Source organism: Caretta caretta, chromosome 8, assembly GCF_965140235.1.
Source record: "Caretta caretta isolate rCarCar2 chromosome 8, rCarCar1.hap1, whole genome shotgun sequence".
Lineage (NCBI taxonomy): Eukaryota > Metazoa > Chordata > Testudines > Cheloniidae > Caretta > Caretta caretta.
The window spans coordinates 109187163-109214821 of NC_134213.1; the positions used below are offsets into that span (position 1 = coordinate 109187163).

General features: G+C 57.4%; 2 protein-coding genes across 14 annotated transcripts in view; one reads left to right on the forward strand and one right to left on the reverse strand.

Moving 5' to 3' along the window:
- The window catches only part of SZT2 (SZT2 subunit of KICSTOR complex), a 71035-nt gene extending 48756 nt beyond the window's left edge, over positions 1 to 22279 (reverse strand). For 7 of the 12 annotated variants that reach the window (XM_075131924.1, XM_075131920.1, XM_075131925.1 and 4 more), the window contains exons 1-19: positions 22199 to 22279; positions 20994 to 21119; positions 20589 to 20762; positions 19972 to 20142; positions 18001 to 18132; positions 16257 to 16416; positions 15877 to 15983; positions 15327 to 15537; positions 13866 to 14036; positions 11261 to 11492; positions 10430 to 10559; positions 9647 to 9789; positions 7955 to 8107; positions 7212 to 7326; positions 5194 to 5399; positions 4543 to 4767; positions 4002 to 4080; positions 3368 to 3489; positions 2838 to 3006 (exon numbers count right to left, since the gene is read on the reverse strand). In XM_075131924.1, the coding sequence (XP_074988025.1) occupies positions 2838 to 3006; positions 3368 to 3489; positions 4002 to 4080; positions 4543 to 4767; positions 5194 to 5399; positions 7212 to 7326; positions 7955 to 8107; positions 9647 to 9789; positions 10430 to 10559; positions 11261 to 11492; positions 13866 to 14036; positions 15327 to 15537; positions 15877 to 15983; positions 16257 to 16416; positions 18001 to 18132; positions 19972 to 20142; positions 20589 to 20762; positions 20994 to 21119; positions 22199 to 22228 (2856 nt within the window). In that variant the 5' untranslated portion in view covers positions 22229 to 22279. Of the gene's footprint in view, positions 1 to 2837; positions 3007 to 3367; positions 3490 to 4001; positions 4081 to 4542; positions 4768 to 5193; positions 5400 to 7211; positions 7327 to 7954; positions 8108 to 9646; positions 9790 to 10429; positions 10560 to 11260; positions 11493 to 13865; positions 14037 to 15326; positions 15538 to 15876; positions 15984 to 16256; positions 16417 to 17050; positions 17097 to 18000; positions 18133 to 19971; positions 20143 to 20588; positions 20763 to 20993; positions 21120 to 21286; positions 21521 to 22198 lie in introns of those variants that run through there. The other 5 variants (XM_048862533.2, XM_048862528.2, XM_075131921.1 and 2 more) reach the window with 4 other exon arrangements.
- MED8 (mediator complex subunit 8) overlaps positions 22228 to 27659 on the forward strand; it is a 32273-nt gene continuing 26841 nt past the window's right edge. For both annotated transcript variants that reach the window (XM_075131929.1, XM_048862539.2), the window contains exon 1: positions 22228 to 22317. In XM_075131929.1, coding sequence (XP_074988030.1) covers positions 22312 to 22317 — 6 coding nt within the window. In that variant the 5' untranslated portion in view covers positions 22228 to 22311. The remainder of the gene's footprint in view (positions 22318 to 27659) is intronic.

Below are 27659 nucleotides of genomic sequence, written 5' to 3' on the forward strand. Positions count from 1 at the left end.
TCCCAACCTGAAGCAAATACTCAATAGCAACCACACAACAAAAACACTAACCCAGGAACCTATCCTTTTAACAAAGCCCATTGCCAACTCTGTCCACATCTCTATTCAGGGGACACCATCTTAGGGCCTAATCACATCAGCCACACTGTCAGAGGCTCGTTCACCTGCACATCTACCAATGTGATATATGCCGTCATGTGCCAGCAATGCCCCTCTGCCATGTACATTGGCCAAACTGGACAGTCTCTATGTAAAAGAATAAATGGACACAAATCAGATGTCAAGAATTATAACATTCAAAAACCAGTCGGAGAACACTTCAGTCTCTCTGGTCACTCGATTACAGACCTAAAAGCGGCAATTCTTCAACAACAAAACTTCAAAAACAGACTCCAACGAGAGACTGCTGAATTGGAATTAATTTGCAAACTGGACACCATTACATTAGGCTTGAATAAAGACTGGGAGTGGATGGGTCATTACACAAAGTAAAACTATTTCCCCATGTTTCCCCCACTGTTCCTCAGATGTTCTTGTCAACTGCTGGAAATGGCCCACCCTGATCATCACGACAAAAGGTTTTTTTCCCCCCCCTCTCCTGCTGGTAATTTTTTCCCTCACCTCACCTGATCACTCTAGTTACAGCGTGTATGGTAACACCCACTGTTTCATGTTCTCTGTGTATATAAAATCTCCCCACCGTATTTTCCACTGCAGGCATCTGATGAAGTGAGCTGTAGCTCACAAAAGCTTATGCTCAAAAAAATTTGTTAGTCTCTAAGGTGCCACAAGTACTCCTGTCTTATTAAGGATCCCATGACACCTTGCATTAGCTGAAGTAGATAGGAAAACTGTCAGGATCAAGACATAGGGGTGTTTTACCACAGCAACAAATAGGGAGCTACTCTCACAGGCTAGTACTGGAATGTCCCAAAGGAAGAGGATCAAATATCGGATCGTTCTTCCGTGGTACAAGCCTAGGAAGGTACCTTCAGGACCAGGATCTGGACTGCTAGGTTCCAGAATAACGATAAGGAAAGGACTTACAAACAGGGACAAACAATGGGTGCATTACAGTGACATAAGCAAACGTGTAACTTGGAAAGTCACCCTATGAACACTACCAGCTGAAGTGCATAGTTTTGGGAGCACACCTTCTGCATAAAGTGAACGTAAATGGCTCCTGAAGACTGGTATTGCATAGAACCTTTCCCCTTGTATATTATTACTGGCTCATAGCTAAGGCTAAGTTTTTGTCACGGATATTTTTAGTACAAGTCACGGACAGGTCATGGGCAATAATGAAAAATTTATGGAACCCCGTGACCTGTCCCTGACTTTTAGTAAAACGACCCATGACAAAATGGGTAGCCTGAGCAGCTCAGGGGGAGGCGGAGGGCTGGGATCTCCAGGGTCCCCCTCTGGTGACAGTTCCAAGTTGCGGTTACCCAGAGCTCTGGGGTCCCCCCTGCCAGCCAGCACTGGCTGATGCCACAGAGGTCTTTGGAAGTCACAGATTCCGTGACCTCAGTGACTAAGCCTTACTCATAGCAATAAACCTGAATGACATTGGCTATTTGGTCTCTGAGTATCTTTCATAGTGAACCAAAGTGTGGTCAAGCAATTGTCCATACAATTTATCAACACGTCCAAACTAAAATCTTGGCCTGCCTCTCTGACATCTCATGGATGACTAGCCATCAGCTTCAGCTCAACCTGTCTAAAAAGCAGAGCTCTTAATCGCCCTCCTGCACCTCCTTTCTCAGTCACTGCGTACACCACCATCATCCTGCCCGTCACTCGGTCGTCGTCACTTTTGACTAAGACTCTCTTTAGGTCCTCACATCCGGCTATCTGTCTCTCCAATTCTTTCTCCACAGCATCTGTAAAATAGGGCCTTTACCAGACACTCATGCACCTAAAACACTCATCCAGGTGCTACTCACTTCACATCTCAATCACGGCAACATTCTCCTCCTGGCCATAACCAATGCAGTCTTTCCCGCTCGTACCCATTCAGAGTGCTGCCATAGAGATCATTTTCTTACCCTGTTTTGACCAAACTCCTTTCTTTGCAACCCTTCACCAGCTGCCCTTGCTCTACTGCATCAAATGTAAGCTACTTGCTTTCACTTTCTCTCTCTCGTTCATGATTGTGGTGTCCACTCCTGCCTCTCACCATCCCGTGAGGCCAGCCTCCCTCACCCACTCGGCACACGTTCAAACAAACACCTTTGTGCCTTTCTCCCATGCTGCCCCTCACACCCGGGAGGAGCATCCCATAAACATCTGCAAAGCTGCCTCACTACCCTCCTTCAAATCTCCCTTGATGATTTATCCTCACGCCTAGTCACGGGCTGTGCTAAGCAGTGCACAGACAGAACAAAGACAGCCCCTGTGCCAGAAAGCTTCTAGTCGGAGCATAAGAGAGAGATGAGTACAGGCAGACTGGGGAGCACACAGAGAAAGTGAAACCCTATTGGTCACCATGATGGGCAGTGAGTTCAGCACACCAGGAGTCAGTTGTCATAGTTCTGTGGGTATCCCAGCAAAGGAGAGTTTTGAAAAGGACCACCAGGTAACTTTGACCTCCCCAGGTCTCCTTGGCCATGATGCCCAGAAAAGACCTGACAACAGCAAGGCCGCGCGTGTGCTGAGACCAGAGCCCGTCCTGCTGAGCAATACTGTCCCACTGTTTCCCTGCACTTCGCTGTCAGTCTGACTCATCTAAGGTCCCACGCTTAGAAGATTTTGGTCTGTATTTGCATGGAGCCTGACCCAATGGGGGCCTGGCACGTGACTGGGCTCACCATCCCCACCCGCCCTTGGAGACTCACGGCTTTGGGGATCTTCTGGTAGGGCAGCCCTTGGAGATACCTCCAGTTCTCAGCAGTGCTGCGGATGTGGCCACTCTGTGGTTCCACCCAGCACTCAGTGACCAGGTTCAGCTCGGTATCCACTTCAATGGCCTCCACCTCTGTGTCATTGTCGTCATCTGTAGAGAAGCTGGAGAACAGCGTACGTGGGGTGAGCGTCCTGCACAACCAGGTGTTTGCTCAGGCCTCTCCACCGTACTGCACCAAGGGCTGCCCGGGCTCCAGACACCCCCCAGGCAGCACCACTCGCCTACCCCTGCAGCACCTCCAGCCTCCAGAGAGTGGGCATCAATGGCTAGCCCACCCCTGCAGCAGGCCATGCCCAGCAAGGCACAAGGGCACTGCAGCTCCAAGCAGTCACAGCCCAACAGCTGCCAAGGGTGCGCTAGGTATGGCCCTCCCCATCCCCACACGCTGCTGGACAGGCCTGAGGCCAAGAGCCAGAGGGGCTGGCTCTCAGTGCTACCTGGGAGGCTGATCCCCGACCTCACCTGTCCTTGGTGGAGGTGGAGTGCGGCGGGAAGAGGACATACTGGACGATGCAAGTGTGCTTCTCTCTGCCGCTGCTGTCACCACTGGAGGAGTCACTCTGCGGCCAAGATGCTGCATGAGCCTGACTGGCAACAACAGCACCAATGTGTGCCTACCCCCTGCCTCCACCAAACCCTTCTGCCCCATCACTGTGCCCCGAAACACAACCCACTGCCATATCAGTCTCCTGTCACCACTCCCCAAATCCTTCTGACCCACTTCCTCATGCCCCCTGCAACAGCCCACCCACAAGTCCCTCTGCTCCCAACCCCATACCCTCAAATCCCCTGCGACACAGCCTACCACACCCCTCTGCCCCCATCCCCACACCTCCCCCAACACAGCACACCCCAAATTCCCCCACCTCCCCCAACACACCTCACCCCCCATGGCAGGGAAGTGGAGAGGGAGCCTGCACCTTTACAGTAGAGAGCCCCCCCAGGGCTCCATGGGACCTTTCAGCCCCAGGGCTGGGGAGACGACAGAAGCCACTGAGCCCCAGAGAAGTGAATGGGTCTCCCCACACTCGTTCCCATGGTGTCTCAGAGAGTGTGTCCCCTTGGAGGGGCTGGGTGGGGCAGGGACAGGACTCACCTGTATGGGCAGCTCCAGCACCATATTGATAATTCCGTCTCCACTGGATGCAAAATGGAAACCCTCTGACAAACGGATCCTGGGCAGCACCAGAGAAAAGCACTGGGAGATGAGCAACTCCTCCGCTCCGCTCTCCCTCCGACCACGACCACAGGAGCCCCTCAGCCACAGGAACTCCCCAGGGCCCCCCTGCAGGGACTGGGTCTGAGCCAGCCCCGACACACCGGGAGTAGCTTGGCATGTTACACAGACACGGCCCAGACAGAAGCAGAGGCCAGGCCATGGTGCCATGCTCCAGGAGACGCCTCCTGCGCCCTCACGCCAGGGAACTCACTCCCCCTTAGCTGGTGGCAGCAGGACTCGGTGAACCCTCCAGGCCCAGTGGTTCTGGCAGCTGCTCACAGAATCAGAGCCGTGCTGAGATGGGTTATGGGAGCCCAGACCAGCCTCAGACCATCCGGCCCTGCCCTGGGGTCTGCACCTTCGGAAAGGGCAGCTCCCCGCCAGCCAGCTCCCTGCCCCGCTCAGTCATGACACTTACTCGGTGAGCGTGGACAGGAGCTGGGCTACAGCTGCGATGGGCACGGCTGGGACGAGCCCCGACTGGATGCACCAGATCCAGCGCTGGTGGTAGAAGTAGCGGGAGAGCGAAGCCAGAGTGGAGGAGGCAGTACGGTTGGCTACCATGGTGAGGGGGCCGGACACAGGGGGGTGTTCCAGGGTGAGGATGAAGGGAGCCCGGTAGTCGGAAGGCAGCTTCTCATACCTAGAAGGGTGGAAGGGAGAACGACCAGCCAAGAGGGAAGCGTCCCCAGACAAGGCCTGCACTTCTGGCTGAGTGGCCTGATCCTGGATCTAACTCCTCGGGGGCAGCAGCAGGAAGGCTAGGACCTGCTCCACTTCGGTGATCCTCTCTTCCCCTGAGCTCTGGCCAGGTTCGAATTCTCCAGCGCAGCACTGATTCTGAGCCCTGCGACTCACAGCCACTCCTAGGCCATGGCCACAGCTCTGTCAGGGAACATGCCTGCTGAACCCACCCCAAGGGCACAGGCTCCCCAGCCGCACCAGCCTTCCACGGGCCCCTCCTCAGGTGCAGGGCTAATCCTCAGCGCTTCCCCTCCCGCTCGACTACTAAGCAAGAGGAGCCCTGGAAGCCTGATGCCCCTCTGCCCCACCAGCCCACCGCCACTACCTGATCAGGAGCTTCTCCAGCGGCTTGTGCAGCACGACAAGGCAGGGCCTGTCCGAGAGGGCTGGTGGGGCCCCAGCCACGGGTGGGGACTTCGAGGGAGAGCAGCTGCCAAAAGTTTTCCTCTTCACTTTGGGAGTCGCCTCTTTGCTCTGGACCCTGTGGGGGAAGCGCAGCTGCAGGATCCGGTCCTGTAACTCCTCCACTATCTGCAGGACACAGGCAAAAGGAACCCTGAGCAGCTCTATTTAGGGATCACAGGGGGTCTACAGTGCAGACTACACCCAGGTTCCGACTGCCATTCGAGCCCAAGCCCCCTTTCCATCCACGAACAGATCAGGCGGACCCAGGTCGGCAGGCACTCGGAGCCTGGGGCCTAGACCTGCTAGGGGAGAGAGTCAGACCTGGAGTCAGCCACAGCGCGGGCTGAAGCCCATGTGTTCTGCAGCACGGCTGCAAGTCAAGCCACAATCAGAAGGGCTGCCGCAGCACGGTGTGGATTTGTTCGCCCATCTGAGGGAGCCAGGCCCAGCCAGGGCAAACCCAGAGGTACAATGAAGCATGGACGCTCAAGCAGGGCTTGGAAACACAGGGCTTGGGTCCTGCAGACTTGGGCTTAGCTACGTCCTTGCTGCCTGTTGTAGAGACAAGCAACTCGAGGTGAGCAGCTAGTGCAGTGCCTTGGCAGAGGGCGAATGTGGTCCTGGGATGTACAGACAGGAGCAACAAACAGGGAGGTGATATTACTTCTGCATGTGACATTGGTGAGGCTTATACTAGAATACAGAATCCCGTTCTGGGTCCACATTTTAAAATGGACATTGAAGATTGGAGAGGGGGCAGAAAAGAGCCACAAATTGCTCTTAGGGCTGGAGAAATGCTTTATAGTGACAGGCTTAAAGAGCTCAAGCTGTTCAACTATCAAAGAGAAGACTGCAAGGTGACTGGATTGCAGTGACAAGTACTTTCCAGGAGAGAAAACACCCAGTACCAAACGGCTTTTTAACTTGGGACAGGAACCACCAATGGCTGGTGGCTGAAGCCAGACAAATAAGGCAGAATTGTTTTTCGATCCATGAGGGTGACTAACCCCTGGAACAGTCTGCTGAGGGAGGAGATGGACTCTCCAGCTGGAGGCCTTTCTGCAAGAGATGCTTTAGCCAAACAAGTTACTGGGCTCAGCACAGGGGTGGCTGGATGAAGTGTAATGGTCTGTGTCACACAAGATGAGCACAATGGTCCTTTCTGGCCTTAAACTCTATGAATCAACCGCCCCTTCCCCACTCCTGATCAACAAACAGCTCTGCTCTGTGGAGAGAGGCACCAGGGGAACTACTCCCTACTCTTGCCCCATTCTGGGTCTGCAGGAACCCCATTACACAGGCACTGCCAGATGGGTCCAGACCAAAGATCTGCCTAGCTCAGTGTCCTGGCTCCAACAGCTGCAGACAAGGTACAAAAACCCCACTGCAGCATGTGGATAATCTGCCCCCATACTAGTCTCCTCCTGATTTCTAATAGTTACAGGTTGGGTTAAGCCCCAAAGTGCAAGGTTTTCATCCCTTCCAATATTCTTTTTCTAAATTATGTTAACTAGTTTGCTCTTCTATCCACTACTTTATTAACACTCGAATTCTAATAGCGCAGTGAGTCATGGTTTTCCTCTGCACAAATCAAGCTAGTTAGATCAAATCATATAATCTTCAGGTGTTTTATTATACTATTTTTAATAATCATTTTGACTTGTTTAGCAGGCACAGATGTGAGGCTTATTGGTCTGCAATTCCCTGGATCACCCTTGGAGCCTCTTTAAAATACAGATGCAATATCTTGCCACCTTCCAAATCTCTGCTACAGCAGCTGCATTTTAAATTCATTTGTCCCAAATCCCAAAAAGCTGCCTGGTCAAGGTGTCAGCTCTGTAAATACGTCCACCTGCTTCTTCTCCATGCCTGCCCCACACGCCTCGCAGGCTGCTCACTTTGTTCCCACTGCCCCACAGCGTTCTCCCTCAGACTCACCTGGTTCCTGGCCTGGGCAGGCGTCCCAATGGGGAACCCTAGCCGGAGAACCATGCAGGGAGCTTTGGAGATGATCCGCACCACATAGAATGAGGAAGGAGCTGGATCCTCAGAGCTGGAAGAGGAGTTAGTCACTGACTGGGCAGCAGGGAGAATGGTCTAACCAGGCAGCCTGGCCTTGGCAGAGCTCTTGCTGCTCTGGAGCCCAATGCAGAGTGGATGCTCCTTCCCCAGCTGCGAGGTCAGAGAGTTTCCTGCTATGGGCGAGCTGCAAGCTGGGTTTGGAGTCATTCAGAGATTTCCACTGCAAATGGGCAGCAGAGACAGAACCAGCGCTGGGGTCAGCCAGGAGGAGCCAAGCAGGCCCTGCTAGCAGGGATCAGCCTGGACTATTTCCATTGCACAGCACAAGAGGAGTGCAGACAGCTGCTGAGTCAGATGCACTCCAGGGCCCCAACAAGAGAAGACAGAGTACTGCCATGGGGGTTACAGCTGAAAGGCTTCCTGGCAAGAGGAGGGGCTGTCTTATGCAGACGGGGCAGAAAGGGGGCCAGGAGCAGAGAGGGGAAGAGGGCTCTGGCAGCGCACGGAAGGTGGGGAATGTGGCACACCTGAATGGCAGTTCCAACAGCGCATCAGCCATGGTGTTAGTGTGCAAAAGGAACCCTGACTCCTTCCCCACCCCTGCCAGGCTCTATGGAGCACGGCGGAAGCAGCACCCTGCAGTACAAGGAGCCTCTCACCTGGGCATCAGTTTGACATAGGAGTAGCCTTCCACCAGCACAAAGCTGCTCCAGTCCCGCAGCAGGGAGGTGAGCGCTGAGTGGGAGATGCGGCACTGGATGGTGCTGTACCGGCCATTGTTGCCTGGTGTGTGCAGGTGCTTTGGGACGGGTCTGTGGAACACACCAGCGAGTCACTAGCCCAGCCCTCCTGTCTGCTCCCAGCATGGCCCAAGAAGGGCCCCTGCAGAGCCCCTGGCCCACTCACCTTCCCTCACGAGCCTGGGCAGGATCAACCTGCCCCCACCCCATACACACATACAAAATGGCTGCCACAAACTCCTCTCCTGCTGTGCTGTCTGGCTCTGCCACCTCTAAGGGAGTTCCACTGTCACAGGAATCCTGCTCTCCCCCTAGGCTGATCTGCTACCTCTCCCTCTGTACAACGGAGATAGCATTACCTACCTGCTTCCCAGGGACCTAAGGGGTAAACCTTTGATCAGGGCTGGGGATTAGCCACACTGATCCTAACAGGGCGCCCTCCCCTCCTTGGCTTCAGATGATCTCAGGGTGGGCAGCAAGCCAGCTGTTGACTGCACTGTGTCCATATGAGCCAATGGAGCTTCGCAGTCACCTGCCATAATGTCAGGACATCCAGAGTGAGATTCCCAACTGGCCCCGCTCCTGGAGGCTCCAGCTCTCCAGAGGTTCCTGGCCCTGGGCTCTGCCTGGGGCGGGAATCAGAGCAGACTCCTGCAGTGTTTTACGGAAATGAGGGCCATTGTGAACTGGCAGCCCCTTTCTCAGCAGGACACAACAGGCTGTACCTGTCCTTTGATACCCCTGGAAGAGGCCACAGCCCCACTATACTGAGCCCTGGGCTACACCAGAGTTAGGTTGACGTAAGGCAGCTTATGCTGCCCTAACTATGTAAGCATCTACACTAAAATGTCGCTCCCGCTGACGTAACTCGCCCACTACGTGACTTAACTCCACCTCCGCAAGAGGCTTAGGTCAGCGTAGTTAGGTCGACCCAGTGTCAGCGTAGACACTGCCTTGCTTACATCAACCATTGCTGCCTTTCAGAAGCCGTCCTGTGATGCCCCACACTGACTGTACAATCGGTGCAAGTGCTCCTGGGGAGGAGACGCACCACTGACACACGGAGAGTAGGGTGGACATGCACAAGTGATTCAATTCCGGCGGCGCTGTACATCCATATAACTTAGGTTGACATAATTTTGTCGTGCAGACACACCCAGAGCTTCCCCAGCCCGCAGGGAGGCCTACTGAGCCACAGGGTGAAATTCCAACTGGGAGGCCCACAGGAGACCCTGCAATCAGATTCTCCGGCAGACACAAACCCCAAGGGCACCCAACACTCCCAGGAGCTGCCTTTCTTCTCCCCTCCCCCTCCAGCCAGGATGCCTTCCCAGCCTGCAGAGGGTTAATGCACAAACAGCAGGGTCTCCTCCGGCTAGTGGGCCTTCCCATGCCTGAGAGCCAAGCCTATTCTACCTGCGCTGTGCAGCAAGCAGCCACCTTCCAGGGCCCTCCTGTGCACTGAGTAATCCTGCGTAGCCCCCTTCCGTCAGCGAGGCAGCTCCTGCAGGCTCTGGCTGCAGAGCCAGGCTCCCGCTGTCCCTAGGGCTGCTTTCCTACCCACTGCGACTCATCCAGGTCATGGCTGCCCTAGCCCCACCACGGACGTACGTGTCATGCTCCAGCATGAGGACAATCCGATGCATGTGCAGCCACCGCTGCCAGAAATTAGCATCCATGGAGAGAATGGGCTTCCAGTAGGAGGCAAACTGCGAATGGCTGCAGTCAGAGCCGCTGTGCTGCAGGGACAGCACCTGAGAGACAGAGCGAAAGAGCTGGGGTTACAGAGATCAGTAGCAAGCTGTTGGTTTCCCCACGGAGAAGGTCCAAGCCTCCCCGGAGTCTGAGCCATGCAGGCACCTAGCAGGTGGGCTGAAGAGCATTACATTGTCTCTGGGGAGAAGTAATGCTTTCAGCAGCGTAACTGAGCGATGCAGCCCCTGACAGCCAGTATGGGCTTCCACACAGATGGGAAGGTATCCATAGACACACCAAGGCAGGCTGAGCCTGCGACACTCCTGCCCTCTCTAGTTGGAGTGCACCTGGAGCACACACTGCATGCTTGCTGGAGAACACTCTGCACATTGCCTAGAATGGGAAGCCTGCTATTCACCCCAGAGACTTTCCAGGAGCAGCAGTCTGTGGAGCAGACACCCTAAGCTGGCACCCTGGAGTGCACAATGCTCGGGAAAGGACATCAGGGAAGGGGTGGTTCACACAGCATCACGCGGAAGTGGAGCAGTGCAACTGTTAGCAAGGAGAACAGCCTGTGGGCCGTCCCTGTGCGGCACAGTTACCACAGCAGCCACCGGCATGGATCAGCCATCTGACACCAGGATTCAGAACAGAAGGGCACCTGTTCCCAGGCTCTCAGGAAAGGGGGAGGTGGCATACCGGGGTGGTGGAGCCTGGTGGGATGTAGAAAAGGGGCACTCCGTTCTTAGTGCTCTCAGGGATGGTGAAGTGCTCTGGAACGGTGTCAAAAGACTGCAGGTGAACTAGCATCTGATCGGTCTGGTTGATGCTGCAAGACAAAAGCTACTGTTAACTCTCCAGGGCGCTCCCAGCCAATCTAGCATTCAGAGCTGTGCTGTTAGGCCAGCTGGGGGCATGTCCTTGGGGGAAGGAGGATTCCCCCATGCCCGGCAAAGGACACACTAGAGGGAACCCGAAAGCAGCAGCCCACCCCCCCAGGCGAGAGAGCTCAGCGACAGCAAGGAAAGTTAGGAAAGGGCTCGGCCAAGTCCTTCCCTCACAGGTACAGCAGGCAGGGAACAACTGCGCAGAACAGGGGTAGATGCCTCTGCAGAGCTCGGGAACACTGGGCAGATGCCCACAAGTCATCTGGGATCAGCCACACACCCCACCTACCTGAGAATCACCCACAACTCTGACCTTCAGAGCAAGGCAGCATTGCAGGGTGGTGCCAACCTCACTGGGCACACATCCCCTGCTCACTGCCCAGCCCCTCCCAATGCCTGGGGTCTGGTTAGATACAGCAAACAGACCAGGGAACGAAGCGCTGTCGGCTCTGGGAATCCTACTGCCTAGGACACAAGTCAGTTCAAGTCCCTCTTCCCAATTGTGTCACCGCAACTGGCATTCCTCTTCAGGCCACCCCCACTGGGGGGCTCAGGTGAGCAGGGAAAGGGGGTGCAGAGGCACCCTGGAGCCAGCAGGTACTGGGGTCAGACTATGAGAGCGGCAGGGAATGGCCAGGCTCACCTCTGCAGCGTGTTCCAGAAGCGACGGATCACTGTAGTGCGGTACAGGCTGGTGATAGGCTTCCTCATGGTGCAGCTGATATCATGCAGGATGTCATAGCTGCCCTCCATTGTCACCTCCACCCAGGCACTGCGCTTGGAGGGGTCCAGGGGCCATCCCGCCACAGCCAGGTATTCTATCCGCATGTTGTGCTTCCACAGCAAGACCAGTTTCACCTCCAGCTGGGAGCCACCTGCGTGGGGGGAGAGCAGGGCAGTGAGGGGCTGCGGTCAAGCTCCCTCCCACGCCATGACCCAGCAGCATCACCTCTTGCCTCCAGACGCAAGCGTCACCTGACATGGGGCCCCTGAACAGGTACGATGATTCCCAGAATCCTTTGGGTGGGATGGTCCCTCTGCTCCGTGGGGTCAGGGCTGAACTCAGCACCCCCAGCCTGCCCTAAGCACAATGCACCCAGGCTCTGCTCTGACTCCCCAGCGATGGGGACTCCACAACGCCCCCCAGCAGCTTGTTCTGGCAGCTGGGTGGGCCATCCAGCTAAATGAGCCCCCTCCTACTTACCCCGGCCTTTCCCTTCAGCCATCGCGGCCTGCTCTGCACCCCACAGCACAGGAGCACAAGTGGGCCCAGGCCCACTCAAATACCACTCTGAACTGGCAGAGGCCACTCTGCCTTGTACACGTGTCTTCCTACCCCCAAACACCTTCCAATCACACGCTGAGCAAGGGGACGTGTGGTTCATTCTCTCGCGCACGCCCCCACGAGGACAGAGGTGTTTATGCAACACAGCCTTTTGCTGGGGAACTGTTTTGAAATGCACACGCTGCTGTGTGCATGTCACAGACATGCACCTGGCCTTTGGAATGAGAGGCCAGTTCCTAGGGCAGGCTCAGACCCGCCAAGCAGAGCTCTGTCTCCTGCACAAATGAGCTTTCCCCTTGTGAAGGAAGTTCCATGGTGCCAGAGGAGCAGAGTGGTCAGTCAGAGGCTTCATCCTGGAGTTTTGGGCTCTCAGACATGCTGGGCTAGGTCATGGAGCACTATGCACACTAGGACCAAGACCCTGCCCCTAACTCAGCAGTCTATAGGCAGCCAATGCGGAGTGTACGACAGATGTGGTTTGCTCACAGTATCCTGTACTGGTGAGGAGACACGCTGCGGCACTCGGTACCAGCTGGAGTTCCCTGATGGCTGACAGCCTTCATGTCACACTGGTCCCATCTCTCCCCAGACATGCCTGCCCCAAAGTGAACAAGCCAGCCTGCCCCAAAGTGAACAAGCCAGCCTGCCCCATGGGCTGTTCTCCAAAGTCCTTCAGCTCTTTGGGGCCTGCTCCAAGCGCTCCATTCCCTCACTTGTCAGAGTGATGGCAGCGCCCAAGGAGGGCCTAGCTGGGCCAGGGGAGCAGAACATCCATCCCACACATTAGCCTGTGGAAGCAACCCAATCGAACGGGTCATCGCACTGCCGACTCATTCACTCACTCCCCCACGAGGTCCCCAGTGCTGCACTGCTAGCAGGGCTTCTCAAACCTTTCCTCGGCGAGTGGCTGGAGATGCTAAGCCACCAAAGGAGGTAAGTCACTGGTCAGAAGCCAATCATCCCAACCAGACCTGATGCAGTGCTGCCCGCCTGAGTCTGCAGCCAGCCTCAGTTTCCCCCGCACAGCGCTACCCAGAGCAAGAGTGACATTAACTAGACTCTGGTCAGCAGCAGAGCAGCTGTCCAGAACCACACCCACAGCAGTGACACCAATGAGAAAGAGTCTGGTCAGCTGCATTCTGCTGCTGCCTAATAGCGAGGCATCCTTCTCCTTTGCGGAGCCTGTGCTGATTACACCATCAGGTCCAATTTTCCAACCATTTTATAATTCTGTTTTAAAAATTGTTGTTCCAACTAATTTACATAGTGCAATGATTCTCCTGCAGGCATCCTGTCTTTTCATATGCAAACGATTTCTTGATATTTGTGTTTGGCAGTCTGCTCTTCAAAAGTCCTGTTCTCACCCTAGTTTCCGCTGTACATTTCTCCTGCTGGAATTTATGCTTCTTTACTTAGCTTCACCAAAGCAAGATTTCCATTTTCTCTCCCTCTCTCTAGGTAGCACCAGGTACATTTATGGTGCTACTGAAATCCTGCCCATGCTATCATTTCTGCAGCCACTCACCTGGCTCTGCTGCAGCCACTGCTGTGCTGGCAGGAGTGCAGGCAGCTTAGGTAATGTAAATACAGCGCTACCTGCTGGCAGCCACTCTCTTTGCATCAAGTGCTACTATTTGCACCTTCCTAGTCTGCAGCCTTGGTTCAGTACTTGTGCCCATATCAGACCTTGCACCGATGTCACCTATGGGGCACCCCCTCACCCTGTAGCTGCTCCCCACCTCTGAACTGTGGGTATCACCATACTGTGAGACAGGATTTGCCTAGCAGGCACACAAGCACCATGCAACTGCACAGGGCAATCCTGTGCATGTGCCATGGAGAACAAGCTTCTTCCTCAAGGCCATGGTTTCCTGTCCTCACCCCACTGAGGCTGGCCAGACTAAGGCTGTGTAACTGGGAATGGAGCCCCAAGTCACAGAACGGCATGGCGCAGGCAGGTCACCTTTGGTGATGTTGACCTCCCGGATGCTGTAGCCCTCACGCAGCCGGACAGAGACTATGCTCACGAGGTCTGCATGCACCTCCTTCTCAGTGTGCTTCTTCCTCCTCATGGCCAGAGCCGGGTTGCTACTCGCGGACACCAGGTGCTCGTTGAACAGTCTGTGCTGGGACACTGCAAACAACAACAGGCACATGGGTCACGCAGCTCCTCCACTCCCCAGCCTGCAGCAGGAGCCCAAGGCACTTGGGGAGTGCAGCTGTGGGACCCCTCCCTCCCAGTGAGCAGTACTTCCCTCCAGGCTCACTCAGGAAGGGGCAGGAGAGGCCTGCTGGTGCAGAGGAGCTATGTAACAGGTGGGGGCCCAGCTTGAGCACATGATGTGACAGGCGTGATAATCAGGAGCAGCACAGCAGGGTTATGCATTTAACCAGACAGGAATGGCAAGGCCGCTGCACTAATCCAGCTGCAAGCTTCTCAGGCAGGGATCCATTTCCCCTCGTCCCTAGGGAGTCTCATGCCTACCCCAGGTGCTGTATAATGATCAGTTAGCAGGGCCCTGACAGCCTTCGCTGCAAGGTTTAACTACTAACAGCTTTTAAACAGCATCAGATGACCACAGCACCTCCCCCTGCTTCCTTCAGGCCACACCCCCTCTGAACCACCCCCACAGACAGCAGGCACTTTCCAAGAACTGCTGATGCTTCTGAGCCTTAAGGCCAATTTTCAGTAGACGCAAACTGTCATACCCCCCCCCCCCCCGGCATCCTCAGTGGCAGCACCCACATGCTGGCATTGTGGCCATTTCTCTGGGGACCATAATCTTGTAAGCCAAGTTCCCATGTGCAGACATGGTCTGGATGTGCTCTGCAGAGCGCAGCCAACCAGGTCAGCGTTCAGAGAGCCTCCATGTGCAAAGGGGCCAGTAAGCGTTTCCTCACCCTCACTGTACTCCCGTGGCAGCAGGGATTGTGCTCAGGCTTCCACACACAATCCCCTTTGGGCTCAGATCAAGTCTGGCTGGGTAAGCAAGCTGAGAGCAGGGGGCAGAAAGGCACGCTAGCACCCAACTCCCCAGCTAATGCTCCCTAAAGCACCATGCCCCAGGAAGGGAGCCACAGAGATTCCGCTCCAGCATCCAGTAGCGTTCAGAGCCTCGAGGCGGCCTAGAATTCTGCGGGCCTTGATCACATGCTCTGATCCACTGAGCAGCATGCTTGTTAAGCTGTCCTCCCCAGACCCGAGCTCTCAGGGCTGCTGGAGAAAAGAGGACCACTCCCTTGCCTAGTGTGCACTTCAGTAGGTAGGAGGGGCTGGAAAAAGGCTCTCCCCACTGCCTCCCTCACCCACTGCTATTGGCAACAACCAGGAAAGGGAAGGGGACATTGATGTATCCAGTCCCCACTGCACGAAGGAATTCCAGACCCCCCATCCGACAGAGCAGGACATATATGCTCTCCTCACCACAGTAATACTCTGGGTTCAGGGACTCCCCAGTGCGCAGGAAGGAGTACAGCAGGAAGGCCTTGTGATACACATTCAGGTCGAGGCTTAAGGGATCCAGCTCAGGGCAGGTGGACAGGTACGCACCAAAAGTTGCCATGGCAATAAATTTCATCAGTTCCACATTGGGGACGTGGCCGAAGCTGCAGTCATATGAGTAGACTCCGCCCACCTGAGAAGGAGCAGGAAAGAGATCCATGTGAGACAGAGCAAAGGAGGGGAGAGGAGAGAGACAAGCACAGGTAAGCTCCACTCCATCCTGCTCGGGGCGAGTGAGTATCAAACCCATTGACCCAAACAGGGAGAGCGCATACCAGCACACACAGCATGGTGCCTCCGCTGGGGGTCAGCGCCCCTGTCCTGGATTGGCATCCCCGTCCCCACTTCCCACCCCAGACTGGCATACCTACAGACTGGTGCAGCACCCCACCCCCACCCTCCACCTCAGACTGGCATACCAGCATACACGGTGCAGCCTGCAGTGCCCTCGCCGCCCCCACCCCAGGCATACCTGCACAAAGGAGCAGGCCACAGTGCTACTCCGCAGCTGGTTGAGCAGAGTTTCACACACAGCCACATCCGGCACGCTGGTCACACCATCTGTGATTATGATGATGCCTGGGGGTAACAAGGCACCATTTCAGAGCACCATCCCCCATCTGTGATCAGACTCCCCACCCTACGCCCCCAGGGCACTCGCTGACTCTTTGCATTACCACACCATAATGGGATCATGAAATGCTGCAACCCAGAGCTGCTGCCCTGAAGCCTGGTCCTTCCCCCACCTGAAGGGCCCAACATGACTCCTTGGGCATGCCCACCATGAGTCCAGGGCTAGAGGGATACAGACTTCCAGGCCAGGCTCCCTGAATCCCAGGAGGTGGAACTAACCTGCACTGGAGTTGGAAGGCAGCAGCTGCAGTGCTAAGATCCCCTGTCGGATCATGCTGACGAGGCCAATGTCAGCAGTGACCATGGAGACACCGGGCTTCCTTCCAGAGGGTTCCTGTGTGGCACAAGAACTCTCCTGGCTGAGGAGTGACAAATCTACCTAGCAACAAGAAACCAACGAGACGCCATCAGCCACACTCTGACCCTGTTCCACTCACTCTTTTTGCAGGTCCCCTGGAGTCTAACAGCCCCATACATTACCCCAGCCCTAGTGTGATTTACCCGGTCCTATGCTAACCTTTAATCTTCTAGCCCTTCTCAATCCCCTTAATGTGGCATTCCCCTGAGCTCTCACTTCTACTGGCCCCTGAGAATAAGGCTTCTACCTTACGGAGTTATATACCCAATATTCTGTCTGAGCAGAGCCTGGGCTTACTAGATCTCCCCATGGGGTGAGTAGAGGAGGTGATGCTGGGGCCACTAGACTTCTGCAGTCAGCACTAGGAGATGTATGGCTACACTGCAATTAGACCTGACAGCTGACTTGGACTAGTGGGGCTCAGGCTGTGGGGCTGTTTCATTGCAGTGTACACTTCTGGGTTCGGGCTGCAGCCCAAATAGGGTCCCAGAGCTCGGACTGACAACCCAGCCTGGAAGTCTACACTGCAAGGAAACAGTTGCATAGCCCAAACGCCAGTCAGCTGGCACAGGCCAGCCGCTGGTGTCAACTGCAATGTGGACAGACCCTAACTCCTTCAATCTAGTGCAAGCTGCAGCTGTGCAACATCTCTCACCGCGCAGACCGAGGTCTCTCTTGCCGGGCATCTAAGAAAGGTAGGTCTCTTTTGCCCTGTCTGGGGCACTGATCCTGGAGGCGCTCTGAGGACTCGGGTCGTAAACAGATGTGTACCTATGTGCTTAGATCTGTACAAGCAGAACAAGTCCTGTTACAAAGACTGATACAAATGCTGTCCAGTCTTTCCCGTCATTTGCCCAAAGGCTATTGTGGGTGAAAGAGGGTGTGTGGTCCTGGGGTACATAAATATTTGTCATGTAAAACCAAGAGCAGCCCTGGGCCCTTCTGGTCTGGGATGGCGTGGGACAGCTCTGCCAGCCTCATCCCATATAACTATTATTACCAGGTAAGGGTAAAAAACCTCCCCGGGCACAATCAAAGGGCTTCTCTTGGCTGGGGAAAGATACATGATCAGCAAAAATTAAAATCCCTCAGTGCACATCAATACCCCTTTAATTCATTGAATCCAATACAGTCATCAGTGTTTGCTGGCAAGGACACAGTCAACTGAAAATCTAGGCAACTTCAAAAAATAAAAAAAAATAAATTCCAATTCTAGCGTGTCCTCTGCTCCAGATCCTCGTGCCCAAGGCCACTGCCAGTTTCCGTGGTTTTACAACCAGTCAAATAAATCCAGCTGCTTAACTGTATAACCCCAAGCTAGGGTAAATATTTCCCACATGACCCCTCCCAAATACCTCTTGGTCCTGCTTACCTACTTTGGAAACCCCTCAGTCCACTTATCTCTGCAGCCATGTGCTGTTCTCTCAGCCACTGAACAAGGCTGTTCCTCAAAAAGGACAGACTCCCAGCTGAGGCTTATACAGCATGCCCATCCTAGTACAAGCCAGCATCCTATGAGCCCCTCCCAGAGGGGCAGGGCAGGTAAGCAGCCCCAGAGAGCCTAGATCTCTCCTCCAGTCCATCCATCATCTCTGCCTGCCTCACCTGGGGCTTGAGTTCATACTGTTGTTGGAGCATCTCAGCCACTTTATTCTCAAAGGCACACAGCTGTGTGTAAATTTGCTGCAGGAAGCTCTCTCTCTTGGTCTCATCCAGCTGACAGCCTTGGAATAGCACCTGAGCCAGAGACACATGGGAAAGACATTACCTTAGGGTTTTAAACAGCTACCCATCACAGTGGTATCTGACCCACGGACCCAGACACACACATGCACTACCCTAAGGAAATGCAGGAGAAACACAAGAGATGGCAGGTAATTAACTCATGACAAGAAAGGCCTCACACCAGCCACCTCTGTGTAGCAATCCTGGGAGCCACCACAACATGCACCTGTCAACCTCATTTGGGGGCAAGAGGTTCCTGCTGCCCTAGGAGTCAGGCAGAGGGAAAGGCACTGAACAGGAGGAAGTAGGGCTCCTTGTCCAAGCTCCTAGATGCCTCTAACTTCAGCCTAACATTCCTCAAGGCGGCACATTTGTTCTACTCTAACTCACATGCAGCCTGATCCAACTACCTGTTGATAATTGGCAGGATAAAGCCTGAAGTAGCCTGAAGCAAAAGAAAAAAAAATTAGGGTAGAGACTAGGGAAAAAGCCTGAGCAACTGGACAGTGAAGTCCACTGGTCAGGGAGGTGGGAGCCCAATCACAGCAGATAATCCACACCAGGTCAAAGATGATGCTCTTACCATTTATATTACAGCAGTACCCACAGGCCCCAGCCAGGATGGGGGCTCCATCATGCTGAGTGCTGCACAGATCCAGAGTAAGAGACAGTCTCTGCCCCAAAGAATTCGCAGGATGACAGGGAGGGGAACATGATGCAACACACATGCAGAGAGTTCAGGAGATGATCGGCACACAACTTGCTAGCTCCATTCTCCCCCCCGAGATGAGTAACAGATTGGGGGAGAGGGAAACAACTAGAATATGGACAATTTTATTTAGATGAGTTGCACATATATATACACCCTTCTCCTCCCCACCATATGCACAGGGATCCCCATCTGCCCCTCAGCCCAGGGCTAGTTTCTTGAAGGCCTCATGGAAGAAGTGGGTCTTGAGAAAGGATTTCAAGGAGGAGAGGATAGTGGCCTTGCAGATCAATTCAATGTCACTACAGGAGATGCACTAGAACAAAGCACACAGACGGTTATGGGAGAACTGGACAAGCAAGCAGTCCAGGATGACATCAGTGACAGAGGGCTAATGGGAAGGACAGAGGGAGGCATCCTCATTATGTTTATTACGGTCATGCCTAGAGACTAACCAGGAGTGGGGCCCCGTTGTGCAAGTACTGTATAGACAGAGTAATAAGCAGTCCCTGCCCCAAGCAGCTTACATTCCAAACACACAGACAGAAGACAGAGGAAAGGGGTAGAACACATCAGCAGGATGAGCAGAGTGATGGTCTGCAAATGGCATGGTAGCACCATGATTTTTGAGGGTTAAGGTTTTGCTGGGAAGTGATGAGCTACATGGGTGCCTTCTGGCCCCACCAACCAGAATTCAGTTGTTTAAACGGGAACTGCCCTTGCATGTGTGGTTTACAAAGCGCCTGAGCTGTGGTCCAATCTCACTAGGAAGCCACCCAAAAAAGTGAATTGAAGAGAGTTCAAGTCACATTGGGGCAAAAGATATCCTAGATGTACTTCCCTTAATTAATGGCAGGCTGCGGCCCACAGATCCCCTTCTTTGCTTGGCATTGCCCACATATGCCAAATCTCAGCCTCCTGTCCACAGGTACATAATGAAGCTGTGCCCACATGAGAGGAGTTGCTCCTTTATGGTCTAGCATTGCACCAGACTACAGGCTCTCATGAAGCAAGACTACATCATCATATAGCAGTGCTCAGACAACTCCCGTCTCCGCCTCCCTAGGATCTCACCAGCAACCAGGGCAACAAAAAGTGCTCTCACACAAAGATGGGGGGAGGGGAAGGAGGTAGAACGTTACCTGATGGGACTGCAGGCCAATGATGGAGGAATATGCTTGGATGGTGACAAAGATCTCTGGCTGGTAGGTAATTTCTGAACCAGGAATTCGGAAAGGTTTTAGCAATCCCACTAGGCATCGGGAAAGGGCATGAAACACCTCATCAAAAATGATCTCCCCTGTTGAGTCATCCTGCAGAAGTACAAACAGGAAATTTTAGCTGTTCCCCCTGATGTAATTGACAAGGGTCCCTAGCACATGGAGTTACACCATACAGCCTTCTAGAAATACTCTGCAGAGCCCCAGCACGGGGAGGCGAACACTCCTGGGCCAGCTCCTAGCAGGCAAAGCCCATGCACAGATAATCCCTGCATAAGGGGCAGGATTTTCCTGTAGGGATTATCTGTGCATGAGTTTTGCCTGCTAGGAGCTGGCCCAGGAGTGGCAGCTGGCCAAGTGGCAGCTGCTGGCACACACTGCTTCTACTGGGAGCCAACCTCTCCTGGCACACAGAAGGGAGATGCATGCTGGGAGTAAGTGCACAGGAGGAAGCCCTTCCAGAACAGAGATGGCAGCAGGAGCTCCTTGTGGGCAGAGCCACGGGGTACACAGGAAGAGGCAGGGACGCATACACTTACCACAATGCCTGTGGACGGGCTCAGGTCGAGCTCAATCACAAATCGGTACTGTCGTGCCAGGAAGGTGACCTGTGTGGAGGGCACTAGGAGATAGGGCCTAGGCCGGACAGACTCATGTGGCTGCCACCCATTTGGCAGGATGCTGAGAACATCCAGTTCATTATCTGACTTCACCTACGGGAGAAAAGAAACAGCAAGTGAGGGAAAGCCAGGCTTGCAGGGGCGCAAGAAAAAGAGGAGAAAAAAAAAAAAAGAATTGGGCTAAAGCCTTTCACAGGTTCCCAAGAAGCAGTAGTAGCCAAAAGTCCTACAGCTTCTCTCCTACTTGGCCAAACTGCCAATGCCAGAGGGCACTGATCAGCACACAGTGCCACCCTGCCTTCAAGCCTGGGCACATGTACTCACCAGCTCTGACTCAGGCACAGCCCAAATGACTTGATGCAGGTGATTGAGGAACCAGGCTAGGCGCACGTTGCGGGAGATTCGATAGTCTTTCTTCATCAGGAGGAAGACCTGCCCTGCGTCTTCCACCTGCAGCAAAGAGGAACAAGTCACCATATCACTAGGGAGGAGACGACCAGAGAACACACCAGCTAAGCTGCTTATTTTTCTCCATTAACTAAAACCCTTCTACAGCTAAAAGTGCATATTTCTCATCTCTGCAGATACATACTGCTTCTCCATCCTCACCCACCCACCATGCCTCATCCTGAGCCAAAGCTGTAGGGTCTGGGTCAGGGACTGTGCTTTGCTAGACGTCCGTGCAGCTCCTTGCACAACAGGCCAAGGCTTTGGCGCCACTGTAACCCTGAACAGCGACAGTCACTGCAGGGCACCAACACCGTTCACTAGGGAGCCTGCACAGTTCAGGCAGACGCTGCAGCCAGCACAGGCTGTCCCCGCCAAACCCGCAGCCAGACCCAGCACCAACCCCTCCCCCTCCACAGCATCAGGCTCAGACCCCAGGCCCCAGCCCACCTCCCCCTGACCAAGCTTCCCGCCCAGCGCCAGGCCCGGCCCAGCCCGGCCCTGCCCCTTCCCCCCGCCCAGCGCCAGGCCCGGCCCAGCCCGGCCCTGCCCCTTCCCCCAGCCCAGCCCGGCCCGGCCCGGCCCGGCCCAGCCCTGCCCCTTCCCCCCGCCCAGCGCCAGGCCCGGCCCGGCCCGGCCCTGCCCCTTCCCCCAGCCCAGCCCGGCCCGGCCCCCCGCCCAGCGCCAGGCCCGGCCCAGCCCGGCCCTGCCCCTTCCCCCCGCCCAGCGCCAGGCCCGGCCCAGCCCGGCCCTGCCCCTTCCCCCAGCCCAGCCCGGCCCGGCCCGGCCCGGCCCAGCCCCCCGCCCAGCGCCAGGCCCGGCCCAGCCCGGCCCTGCCCCTTCCCCCCGCCCAGCGCCAGGCCCGGCCCGGCCCTGCCCCTTCCCCCAGCCCAGCCCGGCCCGGCCCGGCCCTGCCCCTTCCCCCAGCCCAGCCCGGCCCCTTCCCCCGGCCCAGCGCCAGGCCCGGCCCAGCGCCAGGCCCGGCCCGGCCCCTGCCCCCCGCCCAGCGCCAGGCCCGGCCCAGCCCCAGGCCCCCCCCATGGCCCGCAGGGGGCGGCGGGCGGGGAGCCGGGGGGGGGTACCTCAGAGGCCCCTCGCTCGGCGGCCGCCATGTCCGCCCCGCCCGTGACCCCCCGTGACCCGGAAGCGGAAGGGAGCCGAGCCAGGCCCCCCGCGCGGAGCCGCCGGCGCCGCCATGCAGGTGCGCGGGGCGCTGGGGGCGGGTCTCAGGTGGGGGCTGGTGCCCGCCCCAGGCGGCCGCGGGGGGCAGCCCGGCCTCGGGGGGCGGGGCGTGGCTGGGGGGCCGTGTGATGCGGGGGCGGGGCGAGGCTGGGGGTCTCTGTGAGATGGGGCAGGGCAGGGGGCTGTGTGATGCGGGGGGAGTGGCTGGGGGGCTGTGTGAGATGGGGGGAGTGGCTGGGGGTCTCTGTGAGATGGGGCAGGGGGCTGTGTGATGCGGGGGGAGTGGCTGGGGGGCTGTGTGAGATGGGGGGAGTGGCTGGGGGTCTCTGTGAGATGGGGCAGGGGGCTGTGTGATGCGGGGGGAGTGGCTGGGGGGCTGTGTGAGATGGGGGGAGTGGCTGGGGGTCTCTGTGAGATGGGGCAGGGCTGTGTGATGCGGGGGGAGTGGCTGGGGGGCTGTGTGAGATGGGGGAGTGGCTGGGGGTCTCTGTGAGATGGGGCAGGGGGCTGTGTGATGCGGGGGGAGTGGCTGGGGGGCTGTGTGAGATGGGGGGAGTGGCTGGGGGTCTCTGTGAGATGGGGCAGGGCTGTGTGATGCGGGGGGAGTGGCTGGGGGTCTCTGTGAGATGGGGCGGGGCAGGGGGCTGTGTGAGATGGGGGGAGTGGCTGGGGGTCTCTGTGAGATGGGGCGGGGCAGGGGGCCGTGTGAGACAGGGGGCAGGGAGTCGCTGGGGGGCCGTGTGATGCGAGGACGGGGAGTGGCTGGGGGGCTGTGTGAGACGGGGGTGGGGAGTGGCTGGGGGTCTCTGTGAGATGGGGCAGAGCAGGGGGCTGTGTGATGCGGGGGGAGTGGCTGGGGGGCTGTGTGAGATGGGGGAGTGGCTGGGGGTCTCTGTGAGATGGGGCAGGGCAGGGGGTTGTGTGATGCAGGGGGAGTGGCTGGGGGGCTGTGTGAGATGGGGGGAGTGGCTGGGGGTCTCTGTGAGATGGGGCAGGGCTGTGTGATGCGGGGGGAGTGGCTGGGGGGCTGTGTGAGATGGGGGGAGTGGCTGGGGGTCTCTGTGAGATGGGGCGGGGCAGGGGGCTGTGTGAGATGGGGGGAGTGGCTGGGGGTCTCTGTGAGATGGGGCAGGGCAGGGGGCTGTGTGATGCGGGGGGAGTGGCTGGGGGGCTGTGTGAGATGGGGGGAGTGGCTGGGGGTCTCTGTGAGATGGGGCAGGGGGCTGTGTGATGCGGGGGGAGTGGCTGGGGGGCTGTGTGAGATGGGGGGAGTGGCTGGGGGTCTCTGTGAGATGGGGCAGGGCTGTGTGATGCGGGGGGAGTGGCTGGGGGGCTGTGTGATGCGGGGCAGGGGGCTGTGTGAGATGGGGGGAGTGGCTGGGGGTCTCTGTGAGATGGGGCGGGGCAGGGGGCTGTGTGAGATGGGGGGAGTGGCTGGGGGTCTCTGTGAGATGGGGCGGGGCAGGGGGCTGTGTGAGATGGGGGGAGTGGCTGGGGGTCTCTGTGAGATGGGGCGGGGCAGGGGGCTGTGTGAGATGGGGGGAGTGGCTGGGGGTCTCTGTGAGATGGGGCGGGGCAGGGGGCCGTGTGAGACAGGGGGCAGGGAGTCGCTGGGGGGCCGTGTGATGCGAGGGCGGGGAGTGGCTGGGGGGCTGTGTGATGCGGGGGCGGGGCGTGGCTGGGGGGCTGTGTGACACGGGCTGGGGAGTGGCTGGGGGTCTCTGAGATGCAGGGCAGGGGGCTGTGTGAGATGGGGGGAGTGGCTGGGGGTCTCTGTGAGATGGGGGCGGGGCGGGGGGCTGTGTGAGACGGGTGTGGGGAGTGGCTGGGGGGCTGTGTGATGCGGGGCAGGGGGCTGTGTGATGCGGGGCAGGGGGCTGTGTGAGATGGGGGGAGTGGCTGGGGGTCTCTGTGAGATGGGGCGGGGCAGGGGGCTGTGTGATGCGGGGGGAGTGGCTGGGGGGCCGTGTGATGCGAGGGCGGGGAGTGGCTGGGGGGCTGTGTGAGACGGGGGTGGGGAGTGGCTGGGGGTCTCTGTGAGATGGGGCAGGGCAGGGGGCTGTGTGATGCGGGGGGAGTGGCTGGGGGGCTGTGTGAGATGGGGGGAGTGGCTGGGGGTCTCTGTGAGATGGGGCAGGGGGCTGTGTGATGCGGGGGGAGTGGCTGGGGGGCTGTGTGAGATGGGGGGAGTGGCTGGGGGTCTCTGTGAGATGGGGCAGGGCTGTGTGATGCGGGGGGAGTGGCTGGGGGGCTGTGTGATGCGGGGCAGGGGGCTGTGTGAGATGGGGGGAGTGGTTGGGGGTCTCTGTGAGATGGGGCGGGGCAGGGGGCTGTGTGAGATGGGGGGAGTGGCTGGGGGTCTCTGTGAGATGGGGCGGGGCAGGGGGCTGTGTGAGATGGGGGGAGTGGCTGGGGGTCTCTGTGAGATGGGGCGGGGCAGGGGGCCGTGTGAGACGGGGCAGGGAGTCGCTGGGGGGCCGTGTGATGCGAGGGCGGGGAGTGGCTGGGGGGCTGTGTGATGCGGGGGCGGGGCGTGGCTGGGGGGCTGTGTGACACGGGCTGGGGAGTGGCTGGGGGTCTCTGAGATGCAGGGCAGGGGGCTGTGTGAGATGGGGGGAGTGGCTGGGGGTCTCTGTGAGATGGGGGCGGGGCGGGGGGCTGTGTGAGACGGGTGTGGGGAGTGGCTGGGGGGCTGTGTGATGCGGGGCAGGGGGCTGTGTGATGCGGGGCAGGGGGCTGTGTGAGATGGGGGGAGTGGCTGGGGGTCTCTGTGAGATGGGGCGGGGCAGGGGGCTGTGTGATGCGGGGGGAGTGGCTGGGGGGCCGTGTGATGCGAGGGCGGGGAGTGGCTGGGGGGCTGTGTGAGACGGGGGTGGGGAGTGGCTGGGGGTCTCTGTGAGATGGGGCAGAGCAGGGGGCTGTGTGATGCGGGGGGAGTGGCTGGGGGGCTGTGTGAGATGGGGGAGTGGCTGGGGGTCTCTGTGAGATGGGGCAGGGCAGGGGGTTGTGTGATGCGGGGGGAGTGGCTGGGGGGCTGTGTGAGATGGGGGGAGTGGCTGGGGGTCTCTGTGAGATGGGGCAGGGCTGTGTGATGCGGGGGGAGTGGCTGGGGGGCTGTGTGAGATGGGGGGAGTGGCTGGGGGTCTCTGTGAGATGGGGCGGGGCAGGGGGCTGTGTGAGATGGGGGGAGTGGCTGGGGGTCTCTGTGAGATGGGGCAGGGCAGGGGGCTGTGTGATGCGGGGGGAGTGGCTGGGGGGCTGTGTGAGATGGGGGGAGTGGCTGGGGGTCTCTGTGAGATGGGGCAGGGGGCTGTGTGATGCGGGGGGAGTGGCTGGGGGGCTGTGTGAGATGGGGGGAGTGGCTGGGGGTCTCTGTGAGATGGGGCAGGGCTGTGTGATGCGGGGGGAGTGGCTGGGGGGCTGTGTGATGCGGGGCAGGGGGCTGTGTGAGATGGGGGGAGTGGCTGGGGGTCTCTGTGAGATGGGGCGGGGCAGGGGGCTGTGTGAGATGGGGGGAGTGGCTGGGGGTCTCTGTGAGATGGGGCGGGGCAGGGGGCTGTGTGAGATGGGGGGAGTGGCTGGGGGTCTCTGTGAGATGGGGCGGGGCAGGGGGCTGTGTGAGATGGGGGGAGTGGCTGGGGGTCTCTGTGAGATGGGGCGGGGCAGGGGGCCGTGTGAGACAGGGGGCAGGGAGTCGCTGGGGGGCCGTGTGATGCGAGGGCGGGGAGTGGCTGGGGGGCTGTGTGATGCGGGGGCGGGGCGTGGCTGGGGGGCTGTGTGACACGGGCTGGGGAGTGGCTGGGGGTCTCTGAGATGCAGGGCAGGGGGCTGTGTGAGATGGGGGGAGTGGCTGGGGGTCTCTGTGAGATGGGGGCGGGGCGGGGGGCTGTGTGAGACGGGTGTGGGGAGTGGCTGGGGGGCTGTGTGATGCGGGGCAGGGGGCTGTGTGAGATGGGGGGAGTGGCTGGGGGTCTCTGTGAGATGGGGCGGGGCAGGGGGCTGTGTGATGCGGGGGGAGTGGCTGGGGGGCCGTGTGATGCGAGGGCGGGGAGTGGCTGGGGGGCTGTGTGAGACGGGGGTGGGGAGTGGCTGGGGGTCTCTGTGAGATGGGGGCGGAGCGGGAGGCCGTGTGAGACGGGGGTGGGGAGTGGCTGGGGGGCTGTGTGATGCGGGGGCGGGGCTGGGGGGCTGTGTGACACAGGGGCTGGGGAGTGGCTTGGGGTCTCTGAGATGCAGGGCAGGGGGCCGTGTGAGACGGGGGAGGTGGCTGGGGGTCTCTGTGAGATGGGGGCGGGGCGGGGGGCTGTGTGAGACGGGTGTGGGGAGCGGCTGGGGGGCTGTGATAGGAGCAGAGTGGTTACTTCACCTCCATCCAGCTTTGGGGCCCTGCTGCCAGCAGCCCCTGCCCCATCTGGGGCCTGCAGCTCGAGAAGGGATCTGATAAATCCAGGAGGATTTAGAGAAGAGCCATGAAGAAGATCAGCAAACATCCTTCCAGGGGTAGCAAACATAGTGTATGGATGGTGACTTAGCCTTGGGCCACTGTGCAAACCATAAAACTTCAAACTACATCCCACATTATAAAATATTGTAACTGCAGATTAAAAAGAACACACCCTGTTAATCTGCTTGCCTTTTCCTTATTTTAGTGCCTGACCATGCAAATAGGGCAACTGCTTTGAATCACACACACACATTGTCAGCTCCCAACAAATATTCTGGTTTTTGAGAGGCCATAGAAAAAGGCCCCCAGGGCAAAAACACAGAAAGCCATTTTGACCTAAAATGGCAGTATAAATGACAGCGTAATAAATCATGGCGTAGGTATTCTGCATGTCCTAAACCGCATGGACAGAGACGATTATATTTTTCCGTTCTTTCGAAGTAAGCAGTCTGCATGGATTAGAAACAGAGAACTGTAAAGGCACTCCTTAGTGTGTTGTTACAAAGGTTGTCTAAATACGTGGCATACCCATATGTCTTTTTAACAAGGGGAAACTAGGGTGACATATTTGAAATCAAAACAATAGCCGTATCCAGTTGATGCCTTGTAGTGATAGACTCGAGGGTCTATCTATATAGCCTAATAAAGAGAAGATTAAGGGGTGACTGGGTTACAGTCTATAAGTACCTATATGGAGAACAGATGTTTAATAATTGGCCGTTCGTCTAGCAGAGAAAGTTATATCATGATCCAATGTCTGGAAGATGAAGCTAGACAAATTCAGACTGGCTATAAGGTGTAAATTTTTAACAGTGAAAGTAACTAACCATTAGAACAACTTGTGAAGGGTTGTGGTGGATTTTCCATCGCTTCAGTTTTTACTTCAAAGTTGGATGTTTTTCTAGAAGGTATTCTCT